The 16,306-nt window shown below is 45.9% G+C and overlaps 1 protein-coding gene across 1 annotated transcript in view; it reads left to right on the top strand.

Annotated features, from left to right (window-relative positions):
- The first annotated feature begins 995 nt into the window (after window positions 1-995).
- LOC128643649 (uncharacterized) overlaps window positions 996-16,306 on the top strand; it is a 71,200-nt gene continuing 55,889 nt past the window's right edge. Inside the window, exons 1-2 of the mRNA XM_053696475.1 lie at window positions 996-1,771; window positions 4,267-4,723. Of these exons, the coding sequence (XP_053552450.1) occupies window positions 1,090-1,771; window positions 4,267-4,723 (1,139 nt within the window). The 5' untranslated portion in view covers window positions 996-1,089. The remainder of the gene's footprint in view (window positions 1,772-4,266; window positions 4,724-16,306) is intronic.

Genomic DNA, 16,306 nt, shown 5'->3' with positions numbered 1-16,306 from the left:
AAAATAAAGATAAGTGTTCAATCTATTTCTGAGGAGGATTTAGATATCATTCCCCCAACTCAATATACTACTGTTGTGTCAGCCCAGGTTCATAATGTGGAAGAGCAGGGACCTATTGATATTGAGTTAGCTCAGGAATCCCCCAGACCTCAAGCATTGCAGACCCAGCAGGCTAATTTACCCCTTGATAGTGTACAGGCCTCATTTTTAAGTGCTGTACCCCCTGCTGCTATGTCAGCAGTTTCTGACCTATTGAAAAACATAATATCCGCTATGGCTGCAGCCTCCCCAGGGCCCAGTGTGACACCAGCTGTTTTCCCTCCTGATCCTTCTAGTCAGGATCCGGATCCTGCTTTAACTACCCCCAGCAGGCATCGCCCTTTCACACCTCTCATTGAGGCACCACACGTGGCAACACGCGGTCCCCAGCCCGGCCGGAACATGGCCCCTGTAACGGCCCCTCAGCCCTCAACACCCGGACTTGCCCCTGGTCGCACCATACCCGAGGCCCATGCCATCCCAGGGCCTATGCTGCTCCCCCCGGGGCCTAGCGATCTCCTTCGCCAGCCGCGTGGTCCGGGTCCGACTTCCGGTGTCAACGCCATGTTAGTGACGTCACCGGAAGCGGACATCGGCACTTCCGGCTTGGCAGATTCCCGCGCGGTCACAAGGACATCGGCTCCCGGGGCAACGCCACTCGCAGGTGAGCACCGAGAGCCGTCCTTGGCCGTTGGCGGGTTATCAGTGGGGGGTCAGAGGGGCATTAACAGCGCAAGCAAACTGCGCAAGCGAACGGCAAATTTGAACGTTAATCCTCAGGGCATCAAAGGGGTCGCTCCATCATAAGAGGTAGTACCAGGCAGATAGCCAGTGATAGGGGTAGGGGGACACGCAGAGTTAACCCTTCCAGGGCAATGAGGCCATTACAGTTTATACAAATGGGACATAACGCAAATGCCGTTCAGCAGGCCGCTCCCGATGTTATTAAACCCACACAGGGCTGATAGTGGTTTAGTGCAAGCGGCCGCTCAGCCGCATGATATTGTGTCTAATAATAGCCTGCATGTGAATCAAGGCAATGTGCAAAGTATGCATGTTAATCAAAACATTGAGCATCATTTACCGTCTCATCATTTACCATCCCCCATTGGTGTGAATGCGGCTTTGAATGGTGTGAACGTACAAGCAGCTCCTCAGGGATATAATACACCCCTGGTTGGCATACATAATGCGAATGGGCAATCTTTAAGCCAGCTACAACATCCCATTATGTTAGGCATACAAGGAGTACAACCCCTTGATCAGGGTATCCACTCCCCCATTGCAGCCACGCAGGGCGCTCATGCACACTCATTAAACCATGCACAATCAATAAGCCAGGCATGCCATAACCCTATTGTAGACCAGCAGGGTGTGAATGCTCAGACATCTGCGAATGGACAGTCAGTGAGTCAGGGATTTCATACACCACTTCATATAGCTCATCCACCCCTTGCTACTGATAATCCAGACACATCCATTGGGCAAAGTGCTCGCCAAATTCTTTCTCTTTTGCAGGGGGCAATTGGATCACAAAGTGCAGCAAAAACACGGACCAACACTGCCACAGTCATGAGTGGGGCGGATGCAGAAGTTCCAAGCAGCATTACAGCAGGAGCAGCAGCCACCACTTCCACTGCACAGCAAGGGTCTTCAGGACTCGCCCTCCAAAACCAGCCAGCAGGCCAGCCCGTTTCCAGCATGGGTCAGGGACCTCCTGCCATTAGTCACGGTGAGAATGCTTTATTTACACACAATGACCATTCTTCCTCTGACTCATCCTCTTCTGACTCAGGGTCTGAGACTGACTCTTCCTTGGGTTTACAAGGGGCAGGTCAGAAGAAAATGTTTAGAATGATTAAGAAAATTTTAAAGAGGGGGGTCAAGCCAGATACTAAGCAGGACAGCGCCAGTAACAACGCCCCGCAAACCCCATCTACAGAGGTGCCAGCTGAACCTCTCCCTACCAGGGCCATCTCCGAAAGGCGAGCAGCCCTTTACGGGACGCAAGCCCAGGAAAAATATACTCATTGCATAGACACCTGCGCAAAAAGGTGGTCAGTAGAATCCACCGTGGAAAATATGTTAATATCTTTGACCTTTCGGTGGAGGCGTATAGGCAGAGAGAGAGGAGCGATGAGGGAACAGGGCCTAAAAAATTTAAACGCCCAGACACTTTTGATGAGTGGCTCCAGTGCTTCAGGGTTTTTTCCTCCTGTTATATCGAAAAGTACCCCTCCCAGAGTTTGCCTATCCTAAAATACACGGACACTATTCACTGGATTCAGCGTAATCACAGTGAAGGTGTGTGGAGGGAATATGATGCTGAGTTCAGGAGGAAAATGGCAGGAAATCCTTCCCTGACTTTTGACTCTACTGACAACCAGTTGTGGCAGCGAATGGACCCAAAAGGGGGTGCACCCGCTGCTGCAACTTCAACTCAGCAATCAGCGCAGCAGTCCTTTCGCAATACCAGAAGCAGGAAACGGGGGGAACCTGCTGGCCCTTCCAGGACAAAAAATGCGAAAAGGTAGCGCATGCACCTTCAGACATGTCTGCAGGTACTGCTCTGGTCCACACCCTGGCAGTGACTGCATCAAGCGAAGGGACCAGACCAATAAGCCCCCTTCAGCAAACTTGGGCCAGAAAGGCGGAAACGCCAATTAATGTACATGCCATGGCACCATGGTTGTGGGCTTACCCAGACCAGGCGGCGGCACGTATGTTATGGGAGGGTTTTTCATTTGGTTTTCATATCCCCACATTTAGGCAAATCAAGGGTAAGAGATTTAATAGGAACCTTATTTCAGCATACCAACACCCCCAAGTGGTGAGGGATAAAATTAATAAAGAAGTGACTTTAGGGCGAATGGCGGGCCCCTTTGCTGCCCCACCTTTACCTGATTTGGTCATTTCCCCGTTGGGGGTGGTTCCCAAGAAAGAGCCAGGGAAGTTTCGCCTCATTCAGCACCTGTCGTACCCAAAGGGTAGCTCAGTCAATGATGCCATTGACCCCCAACTCAGCTCGGTGCGCTATCAATCCTTTGATAGCGCACTAGACCTGGTCAGGAGGGCGGGTCATGGTGCCCTATTGGCGAAACTAGACATTGAGTCGGCATTTAGGCTTCTTCCACTCCACCCCTCAGTTTTCCATCTAATGGGTTGTAAGTTTGCAGGTGTGTACTACGTGGATCGCTGCCTGCCCATGGGCTGCTCTTTGTCATGCGCCTTGTTTGAGGCGTTCAGTAGTTTCCTTCATTGGGTCGTAGCTTCAGAAGTGGGCAGCGATCCCATAGCACACTACCTGGACGATTTTCTCATTGTAGGGAGAGCAGGCTCCGATGATTGTTTATCCACAATGAACATCATGCGCAGCGTCATGAGACATTTCGGGTGCCCCTAGCAGAGGACAAAACGCAAGGCCCCGCGTCCTGTTTAGTTTTCCTGGGAATCGAAATCGACACCCAGGCTCGGCTCTGTAGGTTGCCACCTGATAAAGTTCAGGGCATGCTTGAGGCGGTCAGAGCGGCAGTCTCTAATGCAGTTATTTCCCTGAAACAGTTACAATCCCTGTTAGGTTTGCTTAATTTCGCTTGCAGAGTTATCCCCATGGGTCGGGTTTTTAACCGTAGACTGGAAAGACAGCTTAGTGGTAGGTCAAACCCGAAATCAAAGATAACCCTAGGGAGTGAATTGCTGGCTGACCTGGTAGTCTGGGAACAGTTTCTCACGCGATTTAACGGGATTCGGGTCTGGCGTACCCCTCCCATGTCTAGCCAGTTACTGCACCTTTTCACTGACGCAGCTGGATCGCACGGTTACGGGGCCTATTTCCAGGGAGAGTGGAGCGCGGAGCCCTGGCCGGAGTCCTGGGCCCCGGCGGGCCTTACTCGAAACCTGACTCTCCTGGAGCTATTCCCCGTGGTCTTGGCGGTCGAGCTGTGGGGTGGGAAGTTGTCGAACAGGACTGTTGTGTTCTGGACAGACAACATCAGTGTGGTCTTTGCGATCAATAACTTGTCAGCCACCTCAGCAAAGGTCATTACCTTGCTGCGCCACCTGGTGTTGCGCTGTCTGGACCTTAACATCCAGTTCCAGGCCCGTCATGTCCCGGGCGTCGACAATGTTGTAGCTGACGCCCTGTCACGATTCGAATGGGCGACATTTCGCAAGTTAGCCCCCACAGCTGCAGCCGTGGGCTTACGCTGTCCTGATTTCCTTTGGCAGCTCGTCCTTCCTGGATAGCCTTACTGCCGTTGGTCCGCTCCTCCTTAGCACCATCCACTTGGCACGCCTATGCCCGCATGTGGTCTGAATGGGACGATTTCTGTGCGTCCAGGGGAGCCGACGCTGCTCAGGGGTCTAGGGACAACTTACATGATTGGCTGGTGAGTTTGCATGCCTCTGGGGCCCGTCAGGGGGCAATACAGTCCAAATTGGCCGCCCTCTCATTTTTCTATAGGGCATTAGCCATTCCTGACCCAACCAATTCCTTTTTTATTAGGCAGGTGATCAAGGGTTGGGGCAGATCGCAGCAGCGGAAAATAGACACGCGCGAACCCATCACCCGCGACCGCCTGGAGCGTTTGCTCTTGGCGCTCGACGTGGTCTGTAGATCAGATTTTGAAGCCCCCCTACTCTTCAAAACTGCGTTTAATTCTGGCCTTTGTGCCGCCGCTCTAGAGTTAGTGAGGAGTAGTAGCACCCTCCAAGCAGGCGTCTGGGGCAGGGTATACAATTGCAACATGTTTGAGATGCCCCTGATTCCTTACTTCTTTTTCTGCCTGCGATCAAAGACAATCAGGAGGGTAAGGGAACCTGGATCCCCGTTCACCCTCAGGTTGAACAGCGCATGCTGCCCGGTTAACTGCGTTAATCTTTACCTGGCTCAAAGGGCCGCCCTGGCCCGGGGCAATTCCTGGTCCATGCGGACGGCAGATCCCTTTCAAAATTCAGAGTTCGGTAGGGGTCCTAAAATTGGGCGGCAGTCCCAGGCGGGGGGCTGACGCTAGCAGAATTGGCCCCGCACTCTTTTCGCATAGGAGGTCCGCGGACTAACGCTGCGGCAAGCGGGGCTCCTCAGTGCGAGGACATAAAAACGTATTGGGCGTTGGGCGGGTCCAATTGGTTTCAGAAACCTATGTCCGTCCAATTGTTTAAATGTTTAGATGTTAATTCAGGATACTAAAATGTTTGTTCTCCACAGGGCACTAACCCCGGGGTGAAGCGAATCTGGATTGTGGGCCACTCCTTTGTCCACTGGGGCCTCCCTACGCTGTGCGGTCCCTCCCATTTGGCCAATCCCTAGGTCTCCCTACCAACAAGGGCATCCGTTAGGTGGTTGGGTGAAAGGGGGATGTGCTGGCCCCAATTAGCAGGAACCATATCCGAGGCCCTGGTAACGCTGGGGGAAGCCTCAACATTATTATTCTTCACCTAGGGGGGTAAACGAGTGTGGGGGGGCCATACCAGTTTTACAGTTGATTAAGGTTATGCAGGCAGACATTGGGTGGCTAAGAGTACGCATCCCGGGGGTCATGATAAGGGTGGTCCCATAAATACCCCGTCTCCACTGGAGGCATATGTCGGCCCATACGGCGGCATACCGGTTAGGAAGAAGATCAATGCGTCTGTAGCGGAAAACCGTCACGCTGGGTTTCAGGTGGCTTCGTGGTACGGCACGAAGCCATTTCGGCTGATAGAACCGAGCTATATAGAAGGGATAAAGTTCACCTTTCTGATGTGGGGCTGGATTTATTCATAGGGGACATTCAGAGAGCTCTGTTACCCCTCCTGTAAATCGGGTTGTGGGTTGGCGGCAAGGGTACCATTAAAATGCTTCCTTGTGGCGGGAGATCCTCGGTCCGGTTGCGCAGGAGAAGGTCGCTAGGGGTGAGTGATGGCCAGACTTCCGGGGAGGAGGGTAGGCCCTCACGTGCACGTGACGGTAACCCTCCTTCCTCCCTTTTGAGGGATGGTCACGTGATCTCTGCAACCCCTCAGCGTCATCTCCTTTGGGCAGAGAACCCTCTGCTGCTGTTCCCGTTGGGCCGGTGATCTCCTGCTGTTCTGGGTATCTGATCTCTATGCCGCCATATATATTTTCAGTTCTATCAGTTCTATCTAGTTTGTTAGGTTAATAAAATTTTATGGCCTGTGACGGTCACAAAATTTTTCCCATAAAAGTTTGTCTGTGGTTTATTTTCGCACTACATTCTCATGTACATAGTTATTTAATTAAGTTATGTTAAATCCTCTCCTCTGTGAAGAAGGGATCCGGTAAGCATTTAATCCCTTATGCAGTGTAGGGCTTAGTATATCCTGGAGCAGTCTAAGGGTTAAGGCTGTAGGAGGAGTGGGTTAGAAGAGAGAGGGGAAGGTGCTGGGTGCAGACATTGGTTGCAATTTTAGGGGTAGGCCCCCTCCTTACCAGTAGTAAGCCAAGTTCTCCCTTGCAACTTCCTCTTCTTCTCCGGATCCCTGGCTGAAGCAGTTTTTTTCCCTCCCTCCCTTCCCCTTTTGTAATGTTTTAATGATGTGTATTTTCGACGGCACCTTAATGGCAGGGCTATGGCTACTCACCCTAGGCCCAATAAGCCATTACTGTAGGATATGGATCTCCTCTCCCTGTTATGGCGGGTTTACACGGCTTGGGTAACCAGGGAATGCCTTATCTAGTTGGAAGATCTTCTTTCACCCTGGCGGCGGGAGATCCTCGGTCCGGTTGCGCAGGAGAAGGTCGCTAGGGGTGAGTGATGGCCAGACTTCCGGGGAGGAGGGTAGGCCCTCACGTGCACGTGACGGTAACCCTCCTTCCTCCCTTTTGAGGGATGGTCACGTGATCTCTGCAACCCCTCAGCGTCATCTCCTTTGGGCAGAGAACCCTCTGCTGCTGTTCCCGTTGGGCCGGTGATCTCCTGCTGTTCTGGGTATCTGATCTCTATGCCGCCATATATATTTTCAGTTCTATCAGTTCTATCTAGTTTGTTAGGTTAATAAAATTTTATGGCCTGTGACGGTCACAAAATTTTTCCCATAAAAGTTTGTCTGTGGTTATTTCGCACTACATTCTCATGTACATAGTTATTTAATTAAGTTATGTTAAATCCTCTCCTCTGTGAAGAAGGATCCGGTAAGCATTTAATCCCTTATACATATTGCACTGATTTCTATTAAGTATACGCCATTGCTTAGTGCTTTTTTATTACTATAATGAATCTGACTGTTTAACATCCCTTTAAAGGGTTATATTTTTTTCTAATTTGTATGAATAACAAATACATTATAAGATACTTCAATACTAAAAGTTTTAAATGCATTTACTTTTATCCCAAAAACGAAGCTTCTTCTTATATATAATTCATATTTTTATATCTTCTATAAATGGCTCTAACGACCACCCCAAAAAAAGGCTGGAATTCAGAATTATTCAGGCTCTCACATCCTCCAATCGCTCCGCAGTTTCATGCCTCTAATTTGAATATTCATTATGCAGACATCCCAACCTGCAAAAACTCATTTCAAGGAGGTGGCTTCACCCGCTACTGCCCCACCCCCAGTTATATATTGGACACCTTGAAACCCTAAATAAGATAGAGACTTATCATTCAAGTAGCTTCCCACTAAAGTCACTTTAAAAAAAGTAGCTTTATTGCACAACCACACACACAACCCTATTTTCTAGTGATCATACATACGCTTGTTAAATGCTTAAATATTTTAGAATACAAAGTTTAATTATGTGCAGAAAACAAGGTATTATTTGTGTTTTATTTTATTAGAATCAGTGGGGGGGTTTTGGTTACTGATGCAGGCTTTGAGGGTTCTATAACATCTCAGCAACTAAAAACATTCCTTAAAGAAACACTTTTCCAGATTTGGGCCACAATGGATCATGGTGCTTGGAGTTTAAGGGAGATTGCATTCCATTTGCTGTCATCAGGGAGCCGCTATTACAATCAGGGAGACTCCCTGAACTTCAGGGAGAGTTGGGATGTCTGCATTATGTGATGCCACTTGAAAGATCGCATGCACTGTACAATTTAAAAATAACCGCATACCTGCTGTTCAGCATTTTTATTTTTCTACAAATAGAATCTTCATTTACTGAAACCAATTAGGTGTGATGGAGCCAATTACCCCTATTCACTGCAATCTGCCAGCCCCTTACAAGCCCCAACATCGTACCCACCTTAGCCGTGCGTGACACAAGCTGTAATTGAGGGGAAGTGCTGAGTCTAAACAGTGATCGGTTCTAGAGCATACAGCCCAGCACTTTGTGACTTAGGGACCCCCTTCTCTTAAACTGTCAATATTCTAACAGGCACATTTCAGCTGAAATACTCCTTCCCTGGCCTGTGCTACTAATACCTAAAGAATGGGGGCTGAGAGGGTGGTACATACCGGTGAGCAAGAGCGGCTGCCTGTCAGATTCTATGACCCGTCTGTCCCATGCGCACATTGTGGTTGCAAAATCCGATGACAGATAGCTATTCTGTCAGATTTTGCAACCAGTCATTGGTGAATTGGGGTGACGTCACTGTCGCATACTTCGACAGAACAGCAGCGTAGGGATGATGCTGCGCCAGCTCACACAGAAAGATCAAATTTGTGCATGCGTGGGCCATAATCGATAGGAAATGCGCATGCGGGCCGCCATGATTGTTCTACTCAAGTAGAACACGGTAATTTGCTGTGCATAATGAGGTTCCTGAAGGGGTTTGGCAGCAATAATAATTTTGTCAGGAAAATAAAGGTAAACGATTAAAATGGGCTATTACATGTAGTTGCAATATTAAAGTACTTGGTAAGTTGTTTTGAAGAGATGTAAAAAAAAAATGTGTGTTACTATCCCTTTAAGGGAGCTGATTGGAGGGGTTGGTATTAATGCACTAAACAAATTGTTACCCTCATAAAAGACATAGAGACCCCCAAGACCCCTTGGTTTAAAAGCCTTTTAAAAGGGGCATTGAACTGAAAATCTATGGTTTATGAATTTATATAGACATACAATTTATGTATTTTTTGTTATCACATTTCCTGCTCTGTGTCCTGGACCACTATACGGCAGGCAGTTTTTGCAAGAGATGTTATCCATTTGCAGGAGCATTAGATGGCAGCACTATTCCTGTCATGGTGGTGCGCCGATGCCTACCTAGGTAAATGGTCAGGCTCCTAAGCTTACGTCCTGCTTTTCAACAAAAGATACCAAGAGAATGAAGAAAAATTGTATTAGAAATAAATTAGAAAGTTGTTTAATATTGCCGCTCTATCTGAATCATTGCAGAAACATATTGGGTTCCAGGTCTCTTTAAGGCCTGATTGCTTATTGGCTGAGTCTTCATGCTACAGGCAGATGTGGTTTTCCTTTTTGATGTGATATGTTGTTAATGTCATGTAGCTGTTTGTCATGTAAGGGGAATACAGACTTTTAAACTCAATGGATTTATTAAGCTCGCCGGAAACAGAAGTTATGAAGCAGCGGTCTAAAGACAGAAGTCAACCCGATTGAATACTATCGGGTTGGTTGACATCCCCTGCTAGCGGCCGATAGGCCACAAATCTGCAGGGGGCGGCATTGCACTAGCAGTTCACAAGAACTGCTGGTGAATGATAAATGCAGACAGAGTATGCTGTCTGCATTTATCGATGTGCGGCGGACATGATCAGTGTTCCCTCTAAGGCCAGTTTTGTGTGCGGCCCAGCAGTTGAAACAGTTAATTAGGTAACCACACCCTGCAATTAGCAAGCACTGCACAATGCAGATGGAAAGCTATGGTTTCTGCTTGTTAACTGTTTCACTACTGGGCTGCACACAAAACTGTCCTTAGAGGGAACACTGGAGTCTGGACATGATACACTACCTCGTATCATGTCCGCTCGCGTCTATAATAAATATACCCCAATATGTGATCGTCTATAGACAAACAAAAACTCACTTTAAATTTGTGACCTTGATAAATGTCTCAAAGCTTTTGCAGCCTGACCTGCAGTGTATCTGGTCCTAAGTCAAACAACACTGCAACTTAGTGTCCAAAATAAGAGTAACCATTTGTAATATGATTTGCATTGTGTTTGTTTACCTCAGTAACATATGTTGTAGTAATAATACATTCAATGCTGGTAAGGAAACTATTACTGCTTTGAGAGGATGAGTGGAAGTTACACTTGGAAAAAAACATTGCAAGAATATACTTAAAGGGACAGTCAAGTCAAAATTAAACTTTCATGATTCAGACAGGGCATGCAATTTCAAATAACTTTACAATTTACTTTTATCATCAAATTTGCTTTCTTCTCTTGGTATTCTTTGTGGAAAGCTAAACCTAGGTAGGCTCATATGCTAATGTCTAAGCCCTTGAAGGTCGCCTCTTTTCTCAGTGCATTTTGACAGTTTTTCACAGCTAGAAAGTGTTAGTTCATGTGTGGTGTTTCATATAGATAACATTGTGATCCCTCCCTTGGAGTTATTTATGAGTCAGCACTGATTGGCTAAAATGCAAGTCTGTCAAAAGAACTGAGATATGGGGCAGTCTGCAGAGGCATAGATACAAGGTAATCACAGAGGTAAAAAGTATATAAATATAACAGTGTTGGTTATGTAAAACTGGGGTATGAGTTATAAAGGGATTATCTATTTTTTTAAACAATAAATATTCTGGAGTAGAAAGACGGTTGGTTCCACCTTGCGGATCCGCCTACATAATTGGCGCTCACCCTAATTCATCTTTGTAGAAATTCCTTAGGGCTTGTTTACTTGTTTTGTATCGACTGAAACAGGCGTTGTAAATAAAGTATAATGAATAAATGTATCTGGTGAGTACCTTGTAATACATCCGCTTCAGCAACTGCCCCCCACAATACGCCTGTGACAAACAAGGGGATAAATGTAGAGGGTGTGTCTGTATCAAATACCGTTATATGGAAGCTGCAAGATCCCTGTGTATTACAGAAGAGGCGTCGCTGGTAATTAGTAAACAACCCTTCCCTCTGCTCCATAGGGGTCAATTCATTATTGGCCGAATTGGGCCAATTCACCCTGTTTCTGTGCAATCCTTTAGGCTCGCCAGAAAACAGGAGTTAAGAAGGCAGCGTCTATAGAACGCTGCTCCTTAACTCATACGCCACCTCTGAGGGTTCATACATCAATCCGCCAGATCCTATAGCACCCCCTGCTAGCGGACGAAGTTGGTCGCGAATCTGCCGGGGGCGGGGGGTATTGGGGCGGTATTTTACAATCAGTTCACTAGAACTGCTTGTGCAATGCTGAATACGGACAGCGTATGCTATCCGCATTCAGCGATGTCCGCCAGACTTTAATAAATTGACCTAATAGTGTTAAACAAACAAATACTAGATTGTAAATTCCCACGGGAATAGGGCCCTCAATCCCTCATGTATGTGTTTGTAAATTTTGTCCTGTATCTTACAAGTCTTGTATTGTTTAATTTAAATGAACTGTATCCATGGACAGCGCTGCGGAATATGTTGGCGCTTAATAAATAAAGTATAATAATAATAATAATAATAATAATAAAAAATACATAACGATCGAGCAGGCAGGAAACACATAGGATTGTTTACTGCCTAATCCTTTTTGTATCTGTTTTTAATTTATAAATAAATAGTATGCTTTAACATGGATCTATTGTTCTCCTGTCTGCTGGATTGATAATTAAAGGACACTAAACCCAAATGTTTTCTTTAATGATTCAGGTAGAGCATGCAATTTTATGCAAACTTTCTAGATTTACTCCTTTTATCAATTTTTCTTCGTTTCTCTCGCTATCTTTATTTTCAAAGCAGGAATGTAAAGCTTAGGGAGCGGCCTATTTTAGTTCAGGCAAAATGGATAGCGCTATGCTATATTGGTGGCTACATTTAGCCACCAATAAGCAAGCTTAACCCAGGTTTCTGAACCAAAAATGGGCCAGCTCCTATGCTTTACATTCCTTCTTTTTAATAAGAGGATAGCAAGAGAAAAAAGAAAAAATTGATAATAGGAGTAAATTAGAAAGGTGCTGTAAAATTGATGCTCCTATCTGAATCAGGAAATAAAAAAACTGTGTTTAGTATCCCTTTAAGGAAAATAAAACAACTCTTATATCTGTTTGTTCCTCTTCCTCTTGGAAATGCTGAAGTGCCTCCATCATACCGGCGGATAGGGAAATTGACCTAACCCTGCACCTGCTACTCAGTGACTGGTTAGATTAGGAGCACTAGTTATTTTACATTTGTCTCAAGATAGCAGCTTTTGTACAATCCAATTCTTAAAGTTAATGTAAATTTTGATGCTAATAGTGCCCGGTTTTTGAAAATTCGATTAAAAAACAGGGGCACTTTAATTCATCAAAATTTTCATTTCACTCGTGTTGTGAAAAAATACTTATCTTGACAGCCACTCCAGCTTCCTCCGCCTATCGCAAAGCCTCTTCCTGAGTCTAAAATGAGGAATCCGGCTTCCTCCAATCACGTTGTTGAATCAGACACTGATTCCCCCCGGGGGGAAGTCGTGATTGGAGGGGATGACCGATCCATCATTTCTGACATCAGAAATCGCTTGGGCGACGACCGGGGGAAGCTGGAGTGGCTGTCAAGTTTAAAATGTATTTTTTCACAAGAGTGAAATGTAAATTTTCATGAATTAAAGTGCCCCTGTTTTAATCGAATTTTTAAAAAAAACCAGGGCAACCTAGCATCAAAATTTACATTCACTTTAATTGCTTGATACTGTATATGCTGTGGGTTTACATTCCCGTTAAATGACTTTCACACAAGACGAGTTTTGAAATCTGAATGTCATTTAATTATATGGCGTGAAACTGACTAATCAGACTATGATCACTTTATGACTGGAGCAGAGAGTAAATGGCCTGGCACACCAAAAAACGACTTCCTCACAAGTTTTTGCCCAATAAAATGTGATGATTCTTTCTATTCGTGTTACTGAAGAAACAAGTAGAGATTAAAGGATTATAAAAATAATATATTCCAGGCTCAGGTCTTCGCCAGTTTATATCCAATGACCAAGCTATATAGAGCTTCCTCAGGCTAGGACAAGGTGTTAGTGACACCGCCAGATTGGGTGCTGTTTTGGTCACCTGACTTTTAACTTCTTCACTGACACATGTTGAGTATTTCAAAAGAAACACCATAAAGATTAATCATTTACCTGGGATTGGATAGTCACTGAAGTTTGCATTTTGCCAAACCATTTATTATTTCCCTGCTTCTTACAGTAAATGTAAACCCATCATGTCCCGAGTTAGGGCTAGATAATCCAAATTATCTCTCCCATTCGGTGCATTAACTTCGCTAGAAGAAAGCTTTTTTTTGCGTGTGTCAGGTAACGTGCGTATTACAAGTTGAAAGTAAAACGTTTTTGCAGGAGGAGTGCTAACCCGACCACGCCTCAAAAAGCCAAACTTCCAATATTGTGAACCCATAAACATATTCCCACATAGACTTCAATGTTAGCATGAGAAGAAGTGTGGAAAATATGAAAAACACCTGTACTATGCGCGCAAACCTGATCACGTTTACTCAAGTGCGCTAACCCAACATTAAATATTACTATTTCACATTGTCAATGTTCTTCACTATACATGAAACACACTGGGTCAGGGATACAAACTGGGTAAGAGATACACACTGGGTCAGGGTTTAAACACTGGGTCAGCAATACACACTGGATCCGGGATACACACTGGGTCAGAGATAAACACTGGGTCAGAATACAAACTGGGGTCAGGGATACACACTGGGTCAGGGATACACACTGGGTCAGAGATACACACTGGGTCAAGGATACACACTGAGTCAGGAATAAACACTGGGTCAGGGATACACACTGGGTCTGAGATACACACTGGGTCAGGGATACACACTGAGGGTGAGAGATAAACACTGAGTCAGAGATACACACTGGATCAGGAATAAAAAACCGAGTCAGGGATACACACTGGGGTCAGGGATAAACACCGGGTCAGGGATACACACACCAGGTCAGAGATAAACACTTGGGTCAGCTATACAGACTGGGTCAAGATAAACCACTGGGTCAAAGATAAACACTGGGTCAGAGATAAACACTGGTCAGAGATACATACCAGGTAATAGATAAACACTGGGGTCAGAATACAGACTGTGGTCAAAGATAAACACTGGGTCAAAGATAAACACTGGGTCAGAGATAAACACTGGTCAGGAGATACATAGCAGGGTAATAGATAAACACTGGGGTCAGAGATACAAACGGAATCAGGGATAAACACTAGGTCAGGGATACAAACTGGGTAAGAGATACACACTGGGTCAGGGATAAACACTGGGTCAGCAATACACACTACTGGATCCAGGATACACACTGGGTTCAGAGATAAACACTGGTCAGAAATACAAACTGGGTCAGGTTTACACACTGGGTCAGGGATACATACTGGGTCAAGGATACACACGGGTCAGGGATAAACTCTGGTCAGGGATACACACTGGGTCAGAGATACACACTGGGTCAGGATACACACTGGGTCAGAGATACACACTGGGTCAAGGATACACACTGGGTCAAGGATAACACACAGGGTCAGAGATCACACTGGGTCAAGGATACACACTGGGTCAGGAATAAACACTGGGTCACGGATACACACAGGGTCTGAGATACACACTGGGTCAGGGATACACACTGGGTCAGAGATAAACACTGAGTCAGAGATACAACACTGGGTCAGGGAAAAAACCAAGTCAGGGGATACACACTGGGTCAGGGATAAACTCCGGTCAGGGATACACACCGGGTCAGAGATAAACACCTAAGGTCAGAGATACACACTGGGGGGGGGGGGTCAGGGGATAAAAACCTGAGTCAGAGATAAACACTGGGTCAGATATACAGACTGGGTCAAAGATAAACACTGGGGTCAAAGATAAACACTGAGTCAGAGATAAACACTGGTTAGAGATACATACCGGGTAATAGATATACACTGGGTCAGAGATACACACTGCAGTCAGGGATAAACACAAGGTCAGGGATACAAACTGGGTCAGAGATAAAAACCGGGACATAGATAAATACTGGTCAGAGATACACACTAAATGTGATGATTCTTTCTATTCTGTTACTGAAGAAAACAAGTAGAGATTAAAGGATTATAAAAATAATATTCCAGGCTCAGGGTCTTCGCCAGTTTATATCCAATGCCCAAGCTATATAGAGCTTCCTCAGCTAGGACAGGTGTTAGTGACACCGCAGATTGGGTGCTGTTTTGGTCACCTGACTTTATCATCTTCACTTGACACATTTGAGTATTTCAAAAGAAACACCATACAGATTAATCATTGCCTGGGATTGGATAGTCACTGAAGGAATACCCACTGGATCGGGGATACACACTTGGAATAAACCACTGGGTCAGAAATACACACTGGGTCAGGGATACACACTGGGTCAGGGATACACACTGGGTCAGGGATACTCACTGGGTCAGAGATACACACTGGGTCAGTAGATACACACTGGGTCAGGGATAAACACTGGGCCAGGGATACACACTGGGTCAGAGATACACACTGGGGTCAGGGATACACATTGGGTAAGGGATACACACCGGGTCAGTAATAAACACTAGGTCCAAGGATAAACACTTGTTCAGGGATACACACTGGGGTCAGAGATACACACTGGGTCAAGGATACACACTGGGTCAGGAATAAACACTGGGTCAGGGATACACACTGGGTCCTGAGATACACACTGGGTCAGGGGATACACACTGGGTGAGAGATAAACACTGAGTCAGAGATACACACTGGATCAGGAATAAAAAACCGAGTCAGGGATACACACTGGGTCAGGGATAAACACCCGGGTCAGGGATACACACCAGGTCAGAGATAAACACTGGGTCAGGGATACACACTGGGGTCAAAGATAAACACTGGGTCAAAGATAAACACTGGGTCAGAGATAAACACTGGTCAGAGATACATACCAGGTAATAGATAAACACTGGGTCAGATATACAGACTGGGTCAAAGATAAACACTGGGTCAAAGATAAACACTGGGTCAGAGATAAACACTGGTCAGAGATACATACAGGGTAATAGATAAACACTGGGTCAGAGATACAAACTGAATCAAGGATAAACACTAGGTCAGGGATACAAACTGGGTAAGAGATACACACTGGGTCAGGGATAAACACTGGTCAGCAGAATACACACTGGATCCAGGATACACACTGGGTCAGAGATAAAACACT

This window comes from Bombina bombina, unplaced genomic scaffold (assembly GCF_027579735.1).
Source record: "Bombina bombina isolate aBomBom1 unplaced genomic scaffold, aBomBom1.pri scaffold_553, whole genome shotgun sequence".
NCBI lineage: Eukaryota > Metazoa > Chordata > Amphibia > Anura > Bombinatoridae > Bombina > Bombina bombina.
Note: the sequence above shows the minus strand (reverse complement) of the source record. Positions and strands in the feature narration are given on the sequence as shown.